This window comes from Vulpes vulpes, chromosome 1, assembly GCF_048418805.1.
Source record: "Vulpes vulpes isolate BD-2025 chromosome 1, VulVul3, whole genome shotgun sequence".
NCBI lineage: Eukaryota > Metazoa > Chordata > Mammalia > Carnivora > Canidae > Vulpes > Vulpes vulpes.
This window is the reverse complement of record NC_132780.1, coordinates 155,834,115-155,852,888: the sequence shown is the minus strand read 5'-3', so window position 1 is coordinate 155,852,888 and position 18,774 is coordinate 155,834,115. Positions and strand designations below refer to the sequence as shown.

Genomic DNA, 18,774 nt, shown 5'->3' with positions numbered 1-18,774 from the left:
GAATATCCCTTGAACATTTTCTTTTTTAAGATTTTACTTATTTGTGAAAGAGAGAGAGAGAGAGAGGGAGGCAGAGACACAGGCAGAGGGAGAAGCAGGCTCCCTGCAGGGAGCCAGATGCAGGACTCATCCCAGGACCCCAGGACCACAACCTGAGCCGAAGGCAGACGCTCAACCATTGAGCCAACCAGGTACCCCAAACATTTTAATTATAAAATTTCTTGCCTTAAAACATACAAAGCCAAATGTAATGGTTTGCAGCTTGATGATTCAGGGTAATCAGAAATATCTGTAATTGCTCTGTGCTCTGTGTGAAACATTGATGGACTGAAGGTCTACAGAGCTATCGAGGCCGAAGCCTAAGGCTGTTAGTTATACCATTGATGTGTCCCAAATGGCTGTGCTTTTTGAATTCAGCTGTTTTCATAGTTCAAGTCTTTTAGTATCAGGTTAACAAGTATATCTTGCCCATGTGCTTCTTTCCCCATGTTCAGCATCATTTATCTACTACCTCTAGTCACTCAGGAAACCAAACTACCAAAGCTGGCTAGTTAATCTAAAATAAGATTAAATAGGCTTAGATAAGCACCTCTGATTCCCTAATAAGCACACACTTGGATGCCTAAACTTCATGACATCTATTTTGGTTGCTCCAAAACTTTCTCTCCCATGCTTGATATTTCAGTTATGTGGGATGTTACTGTGGATATACTATTTAAAAACAAATTTACTGTGGGGGGCACCTGGCTGGCTCAGTGGGTAGAGGATGTGAATCTTGATCTCAGGGTTCTGAGTTCAAGCCCCAGGTTGGACATAGAGCTTACTTCAAAAAAAAAAAAAAAATTATAAACTCTGATGTGGTAGCAATTACTTCTGTGTATTTCTAGCTTTCTAGCACAATAAGATTGCATTTTTTTTTTTGTGCTGGTGACTGTGACCAGTTCTGTCCAATGTGTTATGAAGGATTTCTTAGTCAAGAACTTATTATCAAAGCTCGTTTGGCCTTTTGTCACAACTAGCACTGTTCTAGAGAGAAGATGCTCCATCAGGTGGGGTCCCTACAATGGATATGAAGCTTAAGGATTATCTAAATTTTCTGCTTATGCAGCATTATCTTAGCTTATCCTGCTTACTTCAAAAGGGTCTTTTCTATAAAAAAGGGTAAAAGTGGGATCCCTGGGTGGCGCAGTTTAGTGCCTGCCTTTGGCCCAGGGCGTGATCCTGGAGACCCGGGATCGAATCCCACGTTGGGCTCCTGGTGCATGGAGCTTGCTTCTCCCTCTGTGTCTCTGCCTCTCTCTCTCTCACTGTGTACCTATCATGAATAAATTAAAAAAAAAAAAAAGGGGTAAAAGTTCTATCAAAATGAAAAACTTTACAAAATCACATGGTATTTTCTTTCAAAAAAGGAGTTCCATAGGCAGTTCGAGAACTCCTAAAACCTTTATTATTATTTTTTAAAGATTTATTTATTCATGAGAGACACAGAGAGGCAGACTTAGGCAAAGGAGAAGCAGGCCTCCCGCAGGGAGCCTGATGTGGAACTCAATCCTGGATCCCAGGAGCTCAATGCAGATGCTCAGCCACTGAGCCGCCCAGTCATCCCAAGAACTCCGAAAACCTTTAACTGATTACATAAATAAGGTCAGAGATATGTAGTCATAGCGGTGTGTAGTGTATAGTCACATATTTGAATCCCTGCATTTTTGAAAGATTTTGAGAGTTGAGGGAGAGCAGAGGAAAACTCAAGCAGACTCCCTGTTGAGTGTAGAGCTCAAAGTGGGGCTCAATTCAACAATGCTGGGAGGATAACCTGAGCCAAACTCGAACTCAGAAGAGTCAGGTGCTCAACTTGCTGAGCCACTCAGGTGTCCCAAATCCCTGCATTCTACTTATCATAGTCCCGTAAATGGAGGCTTATATCCTTTATGTATAAAATTAGGAAACACAGGATTTTAAGATATCAAATTATGAAAATTACCTGACAGTAAGATCCTTAATAAATATTAAATAATAGTAATTGGTTAACTTGGCAATATAGAATTGTAGAATTACTGTTAATCCTTCCATTTATAACTTACTGCACAAAACTGGCTTAATTCATTGAAGGCAAACATATTTTCCTTCCAGGGTTCTGGTTAGGCTAGTTACACCAAGCATGATGCAGAAACATGGTGTCAGACATTTTCAAACCAGTCTTTTAATTTTCGATTCAGGTCTAAGAATGCACCACACACACACACACACAATTTATTCAAAGAAATCAGGGAATGTACAGTATAAATGTGTACAGCAAATCCTACTTCATGTATTCTTTTCAAAACCTACTTTTAAAAGAACTTGTCTACATATAAAAAAAAATTACTTTAACCTGTCATTTCCCTTTGAAATTACATTGTCTTAAATTCCAATAGAAAGTGTTCTTAATTATGGAAAGGACTGGAGTATTCATTGTAGACCAAAATCTGGTGACACCATCTTTGTTTTCTGCTGTACTTTTAAGGGCCTAGAAACATATGAATAGAATGACATTTAAAAATAAATCCCAGAGATCAAGATTCTGAAGCCAAGTTGATGGGGACCACATTATCATTTTGAAGTGCTCTGGCTAGAAAGGTGATGTAACCAGATGTGATCACATGCCTGGGCTGGATACTTCAAGGCATAGGGCTGTGTGAAGGTGTGGGAATAAGAGCACTGTTCTAGGAAAAAGGGGGCTTAGGAGTAACAAATGGTTGCCCTGCACTGAAAAATGACCAACCTTATTTCTAGGTTTTGCTTTCAACTAAAAGACTGCATTGTGTCTTGTTATGATTCAGTACTCACATTACTTACTTGTCAGCATTATGGTTCCTATAAACAGGCCTATTCAACTAGTTACTATTTACTACTATGATAGCAGTTACTATCATCCTACTGAGGTAAATTGTTATCCAAAACCAAGTAACCAAGTTTTCAAACATCATTTGATAACTTCTTATATTCAAGACCTCATTATTTCTATTTTATTTCTTATTAGATATAAGGAATCTCCCAGAATGTATAATGGGTATTTCTATAGTCATATTTACAAGACACAAAATATCTGGATAAAAAGCAAATTTCATAATTTGTATACTGTACAGATGAGGTTTATAAATCGATTTTTAAGCACCATATATATATATATATATATATATATATATATACACAATCCAATACTGCAAACCAACAATGTTTCAAACTCAAGATGTTTCATTAATCATGATGGCATCCCCTTTCAATAAACAAATGCTGTTTTATGGGCTGTGTGATAATAGCATTATCAGTTATCAATTACACAAAATTATCAAATTACCCTCAGGGGTAGGCTGTGTTTAAAAAATAACAAAACAGTAATAAAAAAACCTAGGTTAAATAACTAGCCCCGATTACAAAAGATCTAAGATTTAAGGAACTAAAGGATCCCCAAAGACCTTTTCTTATCTCTTTTGCCAGCTGTAAAGTTTCAACAATGGTGTATACTAAGTGCTAAACTGGCATAAAGAGACAGAAGCAAAAATCTTCTGTGGACTACCATTTTCTTTTGCATTTTACTCAGTTGTAACTTATATTAAAAATAAAAATCAGACAGACACATCTTCCCTTTTAGATTAACAGAGCTATATGCAAAGGAAGTACTTCAGATTACCGAAAGGAATTTAAGAGTGATTAAGCCCTCACGTGCCAAACACTGTGTTCAAATATCAAAACCTATAAAGACATCTATTATTTGCAAACGAGAAGTTGCCCAACATGGAGTTATTATTTGGTGGAACTGAGCTTCAAATTAAGGCCTTCCTCTACAGTTTCTCCATACAGCATAGTACATTGGTTCAAAACGATGTAAACCTTTAAGTCTATAATGGAAAGTATTTTTAATATTAAGCAGTTCTCATGACCTTAAATTGTGTAAAGAGCTTACTAAATGTCAACTTCATTTAATCCTTCATTTGTTAAAAAAAAAAGAGGACATACTTCAAATGGCACTAAGTGAAGCATAATTCATTTATATCATTTTCTACAAAATAAGTTAACTTTAAGCCAAACAATTTCAATGATGATAAATGCATTTCATTATTTATTTAGATGTTTAAGCTCTCGCACTAGATTTTTACAAGCTGGTGAACACTGACAAATTATTTCTCCCACAGAACTATAACCACACATTCCCAGACAGTATAAATATATGGTTGAACTAACATTAATACACATCACCATTTTATCAATTACATAATAAAACAAATTATCAAGTATCCAAATATTAAGTTACACAGCTCAAAAGGCATATAAAATATTAGATGTCTGCTCAATTCATTAGCAGAAACCCACTTTTTTTTTTTTTTTTTGCAAGAGAGGTTGGGAAGAGAAAAAAAAATCACACTTCAAACAAAAATAAGTTGGTAAACAACTTCAGATAAGAAAAAAAATACAAGAATTTCAGAAATTTTATGATTAAGAATTGTTTTAGCTACAATAACAAAGCATCTCTACATTTTAAAAAAATATTTACTAAATTAAAGAGCATATTCTACATGTTCTGCACAAGACAAAGGCAACATTTACTAAAAATACTTAATAGCCCCCTCCCACTCTTTTTTCAGGCCCTCCCTGTAAGTTGCACCCCAAAGTGCAAACATTAAAATTAACTGTAAGGCTTTTTTGTCTGGAGACATTAAAGACATGTGCTTCTGTACAACGTAGATTTTCAAAATGGAGGTTTTCCATAACAGCACAAAATGAAGTTTGTAGAAAGACATGAAATAATCATTTTAAGACTTAGTAAAAATCCCCCCACCCCCAAAAAAAGGAAAAAAAAAAAAAAAGAGTTGAGCAAACCTGATGTATACTGGTATAAATGTGGGAGATGTAAACATAAAGTGAGCAGGCAAATAACCATATAGGCCCTAATTTCTATGTTTGAAATGACTGAAGGAATAAACCACATAAGGTCCAGAGTGTTCATAGTTCCTGGGATTTTAGTTCTGTATGATACTAAAAATATACAACAAGTATTGTGCTGGGTATTTTGGCACCTAATCTTTCTAAATTTCTTATATATTGATAAGATTCTGGCATGGGAATAGATTTAAAGACATAACTCAATACTGCATGATTTCAGGAAAGGTCAATTGGTACAAGTGATAAGCACATTTTAAATGCTGTAAAGCAAGAAACTTTTGCTAAGTGTCCAAATAGTTTGATCGTAACCCAAACATAGAGGTTGCAATTCCACCAAACTTGTGGCCTGATAAAACTGCTTTCCAATACTCCTATGGAAGCTTCATTAGACTTAATCACCAAGCCAACATATTGGCTAATATGTATATATGACAAATTAGGTCCTGTTTCAAGTTCCACTTCCAAGGCAATGACATCAGGCACCCCAGTTTTATTGAATGCAACAGTTGTTTCTATGACCATTGGAATCTTTGAAGCGCAGCCGCATTTTAGGACGATACTTCTCCAAATACAAAAGTTGCTTGCTGTTAAAAGCTCCTCGCCGCTTTCTGGATGAAGAGAAACAAAAGATGAAGTTACTAAAGCAAAATCCCTCCATGTTACTGTTTACTATGCTATACACCAATTATCATCTGCCTTGGCAATTTATCTTTTATTCATATGCTGTGACTTTATTCTTAATGTATAGTTTGGCACACATGTGTAAATGGAAAAAGGGTATTAAAAAAATCCCAAATTCTCGAGTGTTGGTTACAATAGTCAAAAATTTATATATCCACTTATATGAGAGCCAAGAAAAGACAAATTTATTGATTAGAATATCTGTAATAGGAGCATTTACATGGAGTGCAAAGAGAGTAAGATCTTATTTCCTGGTTTTAATACTATCTTAAAAATGAACATAATGGATAGATAGGCTGTGGGGGAAAAAACTGGTTTCTCAGTAATAAAATTCACTGACAATGCAGAAATGAAAATTCATTATATACTCACTGTCTTATGAACTGTACTGCATCTTCATATTTCATTCCACCTTCAATTAATGCTAGGGCAACAAGCACTGGAGCTCTGGTAAGGTAAGAATTTTGATAAATCACTTTTTCAAAATCAAATCCTGAAAAATTCAATGCTCTAAACATTCATTCCCTAACCCAAAAGTACTATCATTTACTACCCTTCCTATGTAATACCTTATAGCAATAATGTTACAAAACTAATAAAGCATCAGCATTTCCCTACCAAATTCAGATTTTTATCTAGGACCAAAAATGAACGATGATGCCCTTAATTGTTACAAATAAGTTTAGAAATTAAGACTTGTATTATTTGAGGTCAACCTTGGGTGGGGGTTGGGGGGGTAAATCTTGATAAATGCAGACAATTTTTTTCTGACTCTAAGCAGTGAAAACTACTATTTAAAACATTTTTTTTTTTTTTAAAGGTCATGAACTCCTTTTCCTAAAGATCTGGAAATGTCTGCTTCCATTTTTGTTTATTATCAATGAGATTGTGACACAGTTGCATACCACCCTTTCCAGGGGCATCAATGTTCATTTTACTGTTTTTTTTTTTTTTTTTTGCTGGTGTGGATGGTGGTAGGTACTCACAAATCTGGATATGGCTATTTTGGCATTACGTGGTTGAGTTCCCACTGAGTTGGAATCTCCAGGATCAAGAGTGCTATCAAAAGTACCCCATATGCAGCACAAACCACCTTAGAAACTGTTTTTAATTTTTTCCCCCAATGAGCTTGGGCAATGATTCCAGTTATCATTGATATAACCTAGCACACATGATTTATTCTGTGAGCAACTGTGCTCACTGAGACAAGTATAAATTACAACTACAGCATTTGTTAGTTCCAGCTGTCCTGGAATACGTTATTCTATTACATTCACCTACTTTTAAATTTAGTTTAATATGTAACCTAACAAAGCAAACTCACTCACAAAGTGGTAACTGAATCTTTACTAGACCTAAAATCAAGTTTTTACTAGAATCACGACCAATAACATTAAATAGATTTAAGAAATCCTCTTACCTCCCAAGGCCTGCAACACAATGGACAGCAATACAACAACCAGGTTCTTCACGAAACTTAATTTTTACAAGACTTAACCAGTCATCAACAATCTGGTTGGATGGTGGTGCACCATCATCAAAAGGCCAATCCTAAATCAAAAGAACGAATAAACATTTTAGATTTTTAAATATAAATGTCAACTAATAATTCTAACACTCAAGTACCTTCAAAAGCATTTTAATATGCTTAAACGTGTATTTTATGAAACCCCACTGTCCATGAAATGCAAATAAATGCTGATTCTTTATAAAGATCTCATTACTTCAAAGCTTTGCTTAGCTTTCATCTTTATTTAGAAATTAAGATGCTACACATTTTTGTAATAACTTAAAAAGAAATCAAGTTTTTTGAATTTGGTCACTTTGTAGCACTATCTCATAAACACAGAGACACTATTAAACACTTACGAGAACATGGATGCCTTCTTTCTCCACAAGAGTAGTGTCATAAGTTGCTTCACATACTCTAACTATTGTTGTAACTCCATACTTCTTAAGTTCCTGGATAAAACACACATAAAAAACACTTAACGAAGTCTTTTATAACTACGTTATTGTTGCTCACCAATTGTCCAAAAGGTATTGCTAGTTGACAGAAAATCATGGAATGAATGGTATAACCTAAATGTTTGTTTTACAGGAAAGTGAAATCTTTCTATTTTTATTTATTTATTTTATTTTCATACCCACTCACATCCATGACTCAACCCTGGGAAGTGAATTTTTGTTTTAAATGACAACGTTAGAATAACATAAAAGGGGAATATTAAACATATGTTTAATAAATGAGAAGTTAAAAGAAAAAAAAAATCCTGTGGCCCTTCATATATGGAAGTTGTTTATAGTCATGGTAACACTGGCTAGATGGAGATGACAGAAGCAAATCAGGGACAAAGGTAAATAGAATCCAAAGGAATCACCCATGACCACAAGTAATCTGACTTGGATTGATTACATTAACTCTTTAAACTTTGAATGAGCAAAAGTACACACTGTAATTCAGAACCTTAAAAAGTATATTCAAAGATTCTAAAACCCTGTAAGTACAGTGGAAAAGACCCCACAGCATTTAAAACTACAAGCCTTTTTAAGGTTCATAATCCATTATTACTAATTATAATTAGTAGCTAAAAGTCGGCTTTTAAGCATCAAATTGGGCCCAAGATATTAACTAACTCTGGTTACAGTATTAGTCATTAGACTACATAAATAATCTCTTAAGTGGCAGCCTTCCTCCTACAAATTTCTTGTACGTGAGAATCATACTGTTATACTGCCCTTATATAGATTAAAACAGGCAAACTGTGAGGCAAGAACTAGATGATCTTATTACAAATCCAAACTAATTCAAGTACATGTCCTTTTTGAAATGTACAGAATTATTTTCCTGTATAACCTAAAGAAGAAACTGGTATTTCATTTCTGGGACCTGAAATATACCAGTAAAAATTTCCTAAACTGTTTAGTTTGATAAAAAGCCCCACCATAAACCGCAATCAGTTTAAGACATTAAAAAAAGTATCAAACCTTACCTCTATAAATTTGTTTAAGGTCGCATTGGTTGGATTGTGTGTAATAAGAAATCTCATGTTCTTGTATGTGACTTCCACAGGAGCTGGGCGGTTCATTCGAGCCATGTTAATTTAATTAAAAAACACTCAATAGGGTTATGAAAGAATTTAAAAAATTGAATACAGAAATGATGCAAAGAAACTGAGTCTACTTCAATATACTCCACTTGAAATTCTCAGTGCTTTGAGTATGAAGTTGGGAGTAATGGGAAATGAAATGAACCTCCTAACAAGAAGCAGCAATTCTTCAATCCAGTAATACTGAGGCAATAGAAAGGAAGTGCACTGAGGTTTACCCCATCCAGGTCAGAACTCTTGTAAAATGCTCTGTGGATTTCAATTCAACACTTCTGTGTCCAGGTTAACCACTCTTATGGGGGCTTCTTGGTGGAGTAATAATGAATTTCTACAGTTCACTTGTCTGCATAGAGGTCGTGCTGTGCCTGGCAGTAATCTCCACTGCCCTTCAGAAACTCCATAAATGTGTGACCAAGAACACCACAGAACTGCTGTTTAAAAGAAAAAAAAGAGAGAGAAGAAAAAAGTTGTTTTCCAATTCAAAGGAACATGTTATATGCTTTTGTAGTATTTAAGTGCACAATCACCTTTTCAAATTTGGGCCCAAGCCACCTTTTCAACTTTTACTTAAACCACAAAAACACAAGGGTGATTGCAAATTAAATCAATAACCATAAAACAAGCACTCACAAGTAGATTACTTTTAATTGAAATTAATGACCTAATACAGGGACCCCTCGAAGAACACCAGCATTATATTTAGACAAGATCACCTACACATACTCTTCCATTATTTATTCCTTTTAAATAGTTGGTGGCTTTACAATGTTATAAAATCTACAAACTTTCTATATTGATTTTTCCAATAAAATATTTTTACATATTGTAAACTTAATGAAAACTTTGCATAATTTACTTACACCTCTAAAGACTCAACCAATATACTTCTTTTAATTTTTAAAGTAATCTTCACATCCAATGTGGGGCTTGAACTTAACAACCCCACGTTGTACTGACTCAGCCAGCCAGGCACCCCTCAACCAATATGTTAAGAGGAAAAAAAGAAACTGGTTTTCAAAATGCTTCCACATAACACTATCTCATTTGATCTCTAGCAGCCTATTAATTTATAATTCCCTTTTAACAGATTTTCCTTATCTGAGTCTCTGGAAGTTAATGAACTTGTGTGTGCTTAGGAGTAAAGAGAGAAGTAAGAAAAACTGATAGGTTAACAAGAGCACCAAGTGCCAGCCACTGCCCCAAACACTGTATGTACACTCAAGGGCAAATTACCAAACAAAATCTTTTAACTAAAGATTCCCTTAGTTTTAAATATAAGCATTTCAAAGGCTTAAAGTTAAATTCAAACTATCTGCTATTTTCATTTTGCACCTTTAAATAGCATTTTGCACCATGCTAGTTACAGTTTCTAGAACAGTTTTGCTAGATTTCGAAGAATTCATATGGAGATCTGGCAGATCATTGAAAAACATCAAGTCAAAAACCCACTTCATTTTTCTGTCAAAGGAACTAAATCAAGAGTCCATTTCTTACAAGGTTGTCTCAGAAGAAAGAGAACTTTCCGAATTCCAAATTTGTTCAAATGAGCCCTCAGAGACTGTACCTTCATGTATTCGCGAGCTGGGTTAAAACATTAGTGACTACCAGTAAGGACGTGGCTCTATTACAGACTGCAGTAATCTGGAAAGTAATTTGTTACACTTTCACCTCAAATCCTAAATATTAACTTCCTCAGAATAAATGAATTTTGGCAGCCTTTCCAGGACACACAATGAATTAAAGAAGTCATTTGTGAAGCTGTTAAGTGCAAGGACTCGTAGCTCGGTATTCTGATTTACAGATTCTATCTTTATTCAATTGAAAGCAGATGTTTGAGAAAGACAGTATCTCACATCAGGACTTTCACGCTTAATAGCTAAAATTCCTGTTACAGCTGAATTTGGCCCTCTCTATTCACAGAGGCTAGTTTCATCAGTAGGCAGAGAAAGCAACAGAAATCACTTAGTGGAGCCATCCAGTGGCCGGGGGGGAACTTCCACCGACGGAGCAGTGACCGCAACTCCCTAACATCTGTTCTGCCCCAAGCATTCCCTCATTACCAATTTCCTCGCCACAGGAAAAACTATCCACAATAGGCAGCTCGGAAATACCAAGGCATTTCTTTCCCTTCCCACCTATCATTGGATATAATCACAATAACACACGCGAGGGGGGAAACAAAGCAATTTCTGTGCAGCTTAAGTCTGGTTCTCAGACTGCGGAGTCAAAGCCCTTAATCCGTCTAATCACTGTGCGCAAGAGTTTGTTGGAAAGTTTGCCCCAGATCTACTTAGGGCAACGCATCTAGCATAGAGCATACATAAAATGCTGCTTTCCTCCTGGGAACTACCTAGCTTTCTGGTTTTCAACTGATTTACTGCCATCAAACAAAATTCGTAAAAAAAGGAAAGAGTAACAGGAAGCGTTGCCTCAGAATCTGGATCCCAGGCAGGTCGGCGGTTCCAACTACAGCGCAAATAACTTAATGCTCTTGGAATGGCACAAGGCTTCCACGGATAGAAGATAAACCTCAGAATTCTGGCTCTGGCTGGCTACTGTTGCCACAAGCCAAAAAAGCAGGCAAACAGCACATCACACCAAGGATTTCAGGATCAGTTCTAAGTCGTCCCCGATTAAAAGGCGCCATCCAGGGCCCCAAAGACTGGCAGGCAAAGCGCACACTGGTGCCCGGCCGCGGACTCCTTCGCTTCCGTGCAACCGTAGTCCTGGCAGTTTCCAAGGCGCTCAGACCCAGACCATCTCTCCGCCGACTCGCCCCAGAGAAAGGACAAGACTCGACTTGTTCCCATTATCCACAGCCCCAAGTGGGGCGTTAAATCCGGAACAGCTCGAATTACCAGGTGGAGGCTGAGGGCGGAGGGCGCGGGGCGCAGGGCGGGGCAGGGAGGCGGTCTCCTCACCTACAGCGGCGCCGCGCTCCGGCCCCCGCAAGGCGGCACCTCGCGGAAAGCCCCCGAAGGCCGCAGCTCCGCGCCGGGGCCCGCCCGCGGCGCCCCCTGTCCGCGCCGCAATCACGGGTTCGCGCCGCGCCTTCAGTCAGGCGCGGGCGCCGAGGCCATTTTGTCTGAGGCGCCGGTCCGGGCCACGGAGCACAGGGGTGGCTGCGCCGGGCTCGCGTCCCGCGCCGGCCCCCCCGCCCCACCCCACCCCACCCCCACCCCCGGAGCCCTCTCGGCCGAGACCGTTATCAGCCTCGCCGGCCGCCCCGCCTACCCCACGCCGGCCCGGGTCTGGTGGCGACCCTGCCGCCGCGCCCTCCCCGTATCCGGCTCCGCAGTGACACGCGCAACCCTTGCCCCACCCCGGGCCACGTCTCCCGCTCCCCAGGCGGGCCGCTCTCCTTCGGCCAAACAAAGGGGCCTCGGGACGCCGCGGAGCCCGCGGGCCCCGGACGGGCGCGCCAGACCGGAGGGCCGAGGGCGGAGGCGGCGGTCACAAAGCGGCTTTTGTGCCGCCCCGCCCGGCCTGCGGCGGTGGCCGAAACCGCCCCAGCCGCCGCGCAGGCCCGGCCACGCCGCCCCCGCCGCCCCCGCCGCCCCCGGCTCGGCAGGGACGAGGAAGCCGGTGCCTCGGCGGCCAACCGCCGCCCCGCAGCGCCGTGGACCCCGGCGTCCGCTTCCCCGCGGCCGGCCCCGCCGTCCGGGCCCCCGCTGCCGGGGGCCACCGGAACCGCGCGCCGGGGCGGTGGGGAGCGGACGCCGGGCTCCGAACAAAGGCGACGGTGGGGACGGGGGGGGGCGCGGAGCCCCGGCCCCAGGGGCGGCGGCGCGACGGATACTCACAGGAATATGTTTACTCATTGAAGATTGTGGCCTAATCATACAGCCGGTCCCGAGGCGGCGGCGACACAGGCGGCGGCGGCGGCGGCTGCAGGGCAGGGGGTAGCGGTGGTCGTCGCGGGGCGGCGGCGGCTTCGCAGGCGGCGGCGGGGGCACCAGACTCGACCATGCAGTGAGCGGCTCCGAGGAGAGCGCGTAGCCCGGCCGGCCCGCAGCACAGGGAGCCAATACGCGCGGCGAGGCGCCCTTGCGTCACGAGCCCTCCCTTTTATAGCCGGCGCGACGTGCGAACTCCCGGCGACCAATCAGGGCCGGGGGCCCCGGGCCGAGCGCCGACGAGCGGGGGCGGAGGCCCGTCCCCCGCGGACGTCACCGCGCGGCGGCCGCTGCCGGTGTGAACCGGTTGATGAATGGCGAAGTGCTGGAGTCGTAGCATCTCCCGGGCGGGGCGGGGCGGGGCGGAGCGGGGGGAGGGCCGGGGCAGGCGGGGGGGACCCGGGGGCGGATGGAGCCTGGGGTGGGCGAGCGGTGGGAGCCTCCAGGGGATCGGCCGGAAACCCCGGTTGTCATAGTTAAAGCCGCCGAGGGGCGCGCGCAGGTCACGTGCGGAGCTTTGAAGTTGCCTCCACTTAGAACGCGATCCCTGAGGGCTGGAAGTGTGTCTCAGCTGCGACCCTACTTTATTCTGCCCGAAGTCAAACCACAGTCCTCTGTGCCAGCGGTTTACCTTGGCACCTGCGCCACTACCATCTCCGTCATCAAATCGTATTTATGTCGCACGACCGACCGCTGGACCCGGTGACTCAACCCCGTGGATGCCACGGCCCTAGGCTTGCGCTAGGTGAACCCTCGTCCCCGGGGGCACTTCCCAAACTTTTGCTGGGGGAGCCCGGGAGAGTCCCCGGTGAGGCGGATGCAACCCCACGCTCCCCGGAGTCTTTTTTCGGTCACGCCTCCATACTACATACGCGGGCAACTGCAGTTGGCTCAGTCGTGGCGTTTCGAAATCACATGCATCCTTTGTACTGCTGCTCACTTGATGTGTTGTCACAGATAATGAAAGGTTAGTCATTGCTAAAAGGAAGCGTTTTAAAAATTAAGAATCTTTGGTTATGTCAAGGACTGCTGTAATCCTTTGCGTCAAAGCTAAAGCTTTTTTTTTTTTTTTTGGTTCATTTTCAGTTCTGTGGCTCCACTGTGTTCATGATTTAGGCCCTTACGAAGTAAAGCCTCATCGTAATTGTTTTGTGCTACACAAGGGCAATTTTGTCACTTATAATCCGGAAACCCCCTTTCTCCTCTACTTGATGGAAGGGACCAAATAGGACTTTTACCTGGCTATGAAGAACTCGGGTTTTCTACTAACACCGAGGCCTTTTGTTTGCTGTTTTCACTGAGCAGTAGATTGATTGGAAAGGGCTTTAGGGATCAGATTATTGTGTTCTCGGTCAGTGTACTGCAGCATTTTAGGACTTACTAGTACTATTATTTAGAGACAGTGCTTGGGTCGTTATTCAGCATTCTTATAAACATATACTCTGTAAACAAAGTGAGCACTTTTGAAAAAAGGAATTGGGTCAGGCTTTTACAGAAGCAAAAGTAAAATCACCTTCGCTTTAAAGAAATTACTCGCTTAGGAAACTTTTGAATGCCCCTAAATCAAGGAAAACTAAAGAGCTTGAGAAACAATGTCCTTTTCCAAATAACTTTGAAGGAGTAAATATTTTAAAAGTGTTACGTCAGAAAGTTATGTGAAAAAAATCTTGGGGTGGGAGGGGCCTTCCTAAGTAGGTCAGAGAAACTCAAGTCACAAAGAAAAGGGCAGATTTCATTATATAAAAATTAAAATTTTTCATAGGACAGAGACTTTTGATAAAGTTAAAATGTTAATGGGACACTAAGAGAAAAATATTAATAGTGTGTGTCATGGGCAGAATTAACTTCATAATAAACAAAAAGCTTGACCAACGCATATGATGGTGCAGCTGAAAAACATTCAATCAGCTGCTCTCACTCCAAAAGTTGGTCAGCACAGTGATGCTAATTGGAGTGGTGAAAGTTTTTCATGTAATGACTTTTCAAAAAATGAATTTGCTGGGACAAGATATAAACTCAACAAATGGTAAGCAGAGCCAAATCAGTATTAGCCAGTTTTCTTGTAGAACTTGTGATGCAAGTTGTGAGCCTTGTGATGCACACATCTTGTAATTACCACAAGTACTGCTGACATGAAGTATCCAGTCAGCTATGCTTATCAGGCTCTAAAAGCCAGGCTCAAACTCACAAGTACATTAGTCAGCTTCCAGAGGTCTTAGTCTCTCAGATGGTGTACCCTCTTCTTCTGCTATGAAAAGGACCTAGTTCTAGGATGGAAAACTAGAGAAAGCTTTTGCCATTGAGAGAAAGAACACGCTTTAAACGAGGTACAAATATGGTCTTGCTGACCAGTTTGCTAAATTCTCTCAGGGTAGCTCTCGGCCTATCACTCTGGCAGCTGCCATGGTGGTTCACTACAGTCCTAAGGGTGTATGGTCTTCTCAGCCTAATAGTGTAAAGATGTTGATTCTCAGCAAATAATAGTCAATCCCAATACTGGTCAGGAGACTCCTGTGGTCTGAAGACCTACTAACCTTCATTTGGAGCATCAGCACCTGCATTTATTAGCAGAAGGCCTCCAGACTGAGCCAACATGTTTGCAAATAGTGGTCCAGACATCCAGAGGTAAGAAAACCCAAAGCTGAAATCCAATGCTTATTCTAAGCTACAGAAGAAGCCCTGAGATGGAAGACTTCTCCTACTAAATAAGATCCCCAGCTGTAAGTTACTTTTCTCAGCAAAACATGTCCAACATGTCCCATCATGGTAGGCAGGACTTTTTATCAGCATATTCAAAATGCAAAATCCAAAAGTTGAGAGATAAAAATGACTATAAGACAGTTATGAGGAAGATCCTTAGGGAAGATGAAACACTGCAGAAGACAACAAATCAGTAAATTCTGATGATAGCAAATAGAGATATCCTTACAGGGGTGGCAGATCTAGTAAACATAGAATGATTCCAGTTATAATAGACATATAAAAAGAGTGGACGATTTCATCCCTTTCAATCTCCTCAGACTGATTGACACTAGAGAATGATGATTTGGGGCTATGAGGAAATCTGATTAAAAAAAATTCAATATAAAAATAAAAATTCAATATAGAATGTATATTACCATTGCAATGATAGATCAAATGTGATGATATCCACCCAGAAACAAACAGACTGCAAGGCATAATATGCCAACTATACTTAGTAGAGGCAAATACCCTAGAGGGTGTCTAGGTGTCAGACAGGCAATCTTAAGTATTCCTGTATTTAAGAAGAAGTGTCCTAAAAATTTAGGGACACAAACACAGTTCCTATCAACATTGTAAAGGTCTATTTTTCTTTTGCTGTTATAGAATACCTTATTTTATGTCTAAAATTAATCTTCTTGTGTGATTGTAAAAAATGTTTAAAAATATAGAGTACATTTACATTTCTATGAACATATAATGGTCAGCATAAATGCTTAAAACTAATGCTCAAAGTTAAAAAGTCTTCTTCCCTTAAGACATTGATTTAAAGTTTTATGAAGACCCCCCAAAAAAGTTTTATGAAGCCTTTTTTCATATCTGTTTCTGTGTACTTATTTTACTGAGGTATAAATTATACACATCATATTAATTTCAGGTGTTCAACCTAGTGATTCAATATTTGTATATATTGTGAGATAATCACCCCAGTAAGTCTAGCTAACATCTGTCTCCGTACATAGTTACATTTTTTTTCTTGTGATGAAGATATCTAGTCTTTTAAATAAGTTTGATGAATAATAAAAACAGCAATGCTACATCATCATTTCTGTGGGAATTTTAAACACAGAGATCTCCAACAAACAATTAAGCTTGTCATAACAGGCCTTCCAAGGACAAAGTCCATAGGCCAATAGCTGTACTTGGGCTGCTGTGTTTTGTACATGTCAGACATAGAAACTGCCAGTTACTGACCCAAGTGGGTGCTAAAGATGTAAATATCTTTAGATAAATGAATCCTGCTGTATCAGAAGTCAAAATTTTATTAAGTCATCAAACCCAATCATTACAAGCAATATTATCTCAGTAAAATTAACTTTTTCAAACAACCTTAAAAATATTGTCCATTTAAAAAAGTAATTCTCTCCAGTTAATATCTATTATGTCCATTTTCTGTCTCTTTACTTTCATGACAAATTTTAATCGACTTAAATATAAGCCTGGAAATTGCATAGGTAAGTCTTCAAATCAGAGGAAAATGTGTTTTCACCTTAGAAATCTTGCCACTTAATGTAATATTTATTTCTGTGGAGGTTCAGCATGCACATTACAATGTGATGGACAGATTAGTCAAAAGAGTAGTTGCATTCGCATGTTGAAAAGAACTGTTTCCTTGGGACACTGAATAAAGGACTTATGAACCTGTAATAATTCGTCACATTTTCATAGCATGCCGTTGTTATGACTGATTCACATATTTTTACCGGAGGAATTTAAGAAAATTCTTATTTTTAGTGAGCTTTGAAAAATTTCTTTTGCTTTTCCAAAGTCTGAATGAAAATTACTTGGGAATTGGAAATCAGATGGGTTTCCATGTAATTGTTTAGAACATATTGAATTATGCCACAGTCTGGAGTGAGTAAAAAATTGCTTAGGAAAGGAGAATTTAATCTGGCCAGAGAAAGGGAACGGAGTATAAATAAATTTTAAAGGTTGGTTATGCATGCTATGGCAAAGCTGTCACTTGACAGGTTTAATTTACAGAGTTGGCATTTAGGCTGCAGATAATCCAGATAGACACTGACCTAAGCAGCATTACTGGGGTAAGCCTTACATAAGGAGAAATGTTCTTGAACAGTTCCTGACAAACGTAATAACATTTATTTAACTAAAAGCTATAGTAGTCATACTTATTTTCCTACTCTAACACATTTTTTTTTTGAACTGGCCATGTTGAACAAACATTGCTATCTTAGTACATTTCTCATTGGATGACAGCAAATAGGTGAAATAAGTAAAATCACAGAAAAATGAATACCACATGATTTCACTTCTGTGTGGAATCTAGAAAACAAACAAATAAAAGCAGAAAGAAGCAGACCCATAAATATGAAGAACAAACTAGTAGTTGCTAGAGGGGAGGGGATGCAGGGGTCGGTAAAATGGGTTTAGGGGAATGGGAGGTACAGGCCTCCAGTTATGGAATGAATAAGTCACAGGGACAAAAAGATAAAGCATGGGTAATATAGTCGGTGGTACTGTAATAGCGTTGTTTGCTGACAGGTGATAGCTACATTTGTGGTGAGCACTGCATAATGCATAGAGCTGTATAATCACCATGTTATACTCCTGAAACTAATGTAACGTTGTGTGTCAACTATACTTCAATTAAAAAAAACAAGAGGTAAATTAGTATAGAAGCATTTCAAGATTTCTTTTAATTAAAGATAGTTGTCATATTATATGGCTCAGGAATCCTCAGACATATTAATAGACATATAAATGTTTGTTTGGATATGATCAGGTTACTTTCTTACCTAAAATCCTTTTGGGGGCATCTCATTCCCAGTTTTCCTAAATTTTCTTTGTAGGCTGCTTTAAAGATGGTGTTCACTAGTTTTGTCCTAAGGCCTCTTGGCCCCAGTCTGCAAGCTCCCTGGGGTTTTCACCTGCTTCCATAGCTTTTAGCTGTTGATCTTCCCTCTCCTCCTCAATACTTATTTTATGCATTAAATGCCTAGCATATACTAGGCACTCTATCTTATGAAGAACATAAACATTGTTTTTGCCTCTGATAGAACTTATACACAGATGAGGAAAGAGAAAATAACAAGTGACTAAGCAAAGAATATAATTATAAGTTGTAATATGTGCTGTGAAGGAGGTAAGCAGAATAGCTGGCGGGGTGACTTACTTTAGACATGAAAGTCAAGGGTGGTATCTCCCAGGAGACCCAGACCTAAATGATGAGAATAAATCATGGAAAGAGGGAGAGAAAGAGAGAGAACTTCTTGGTGGAGGAAATGGCAAAACAAACATGGAGGTGGGAAGAGTTTGATGGTGTTTAAAGAGATGAAGGACCTGAGAACTGCAGCAAAATAAGAGAAGAAAGCCGGGAATCAGCCTGGAGATCTGACAAGGACTAGATCACACAGGTCCTGTAGGCCTTGGTAAGAATTTGGATTTTATTTTAAGGACTATGAGCA

The 18,774-nt window shown here is 40.1% G+C and overlaps 2 protein-coding genes and 1 long non-coding RNA gene across 5 annotated transcripts in view; 1 reads left to right on the top strand and 2 right to left on the bottom strand.

Moving 5' to 3' along the window:
- Nucleotides 1-4,070: 4,070 nt before the first annotated feature.
- On the bottom strand, nt 4,071-8,733 carry PTP4A1 (protein tyrosine phosphatase 4A1). 2 transcript variants are annotated; one of them, XM_025991114.2, is made up of 5 exons: nt 8,595-8,733; nt 7,471-7,563; nt 7,022-7,152; nt 5,974-6,048; nt 4,071-5,528 (listed from the first exon to the last, which is right to left on the bottom strand). In XM_025991114.2, exons 1-5 carry the CDS (start codon nt 8,697-8,699, stop codon nt 5,411-5,413), a joined length of 522 nt encoding a protein of 173 aa, XP_025846899.1. In that variant the 5' UTR covers nt 8,700-8,733; the 3' UTR covers nt 4,071-5,410. The 2 variants fall into 2 exon arrangements, with proteins under 2 accessions (XP_025846899.1, XP_072590989.1); XM_072734888.1 differs by having other exon boundaries at nt 4,071-5,524.
- Nucleotides 8,734-9,001: 268 nt separating this feature from the next.
- On the bottom strand, nt 9,002-12,649 carry LOC140595212 (uncharacterized). Its single transcript, XM_072734900.1, has 2 exons — nt 12,515-12,649; nt 9,002-9,142 (listed from the first exon to the last, which is right to left on the bottom strand). The coding sequence occupies exons 1-2, from the start codon at nt 12,551-12,553 to the stop codon at nt 9,047-9,049; spliced, it is 135 nt and encodes a 44-aa protein (XP_072591001.1). The 5' UTR covers nt 12,554-12,649; the 3' UTR covers nt 9,002-9,046.
- Nucleotides 12,650-12,930: 281 nt separating this feature from the next.
- The window catches only part of LOC112914096 (uncharacterized), a 51,253-nt gene continuing 45,409 nt past the window's right edge, over nt 12,931-18,774 (top strand). For both annotated transcript variants that reach the window (XR_011996718.1, XR_011996717.1), the window contains exon 1: nt 12,931-13,574. This is a non-coding gene — a long non-coding RNA (uncharacterized lncRNA). The remainder of the gene's footprint in view (nt 13,575-18,774) is intronic.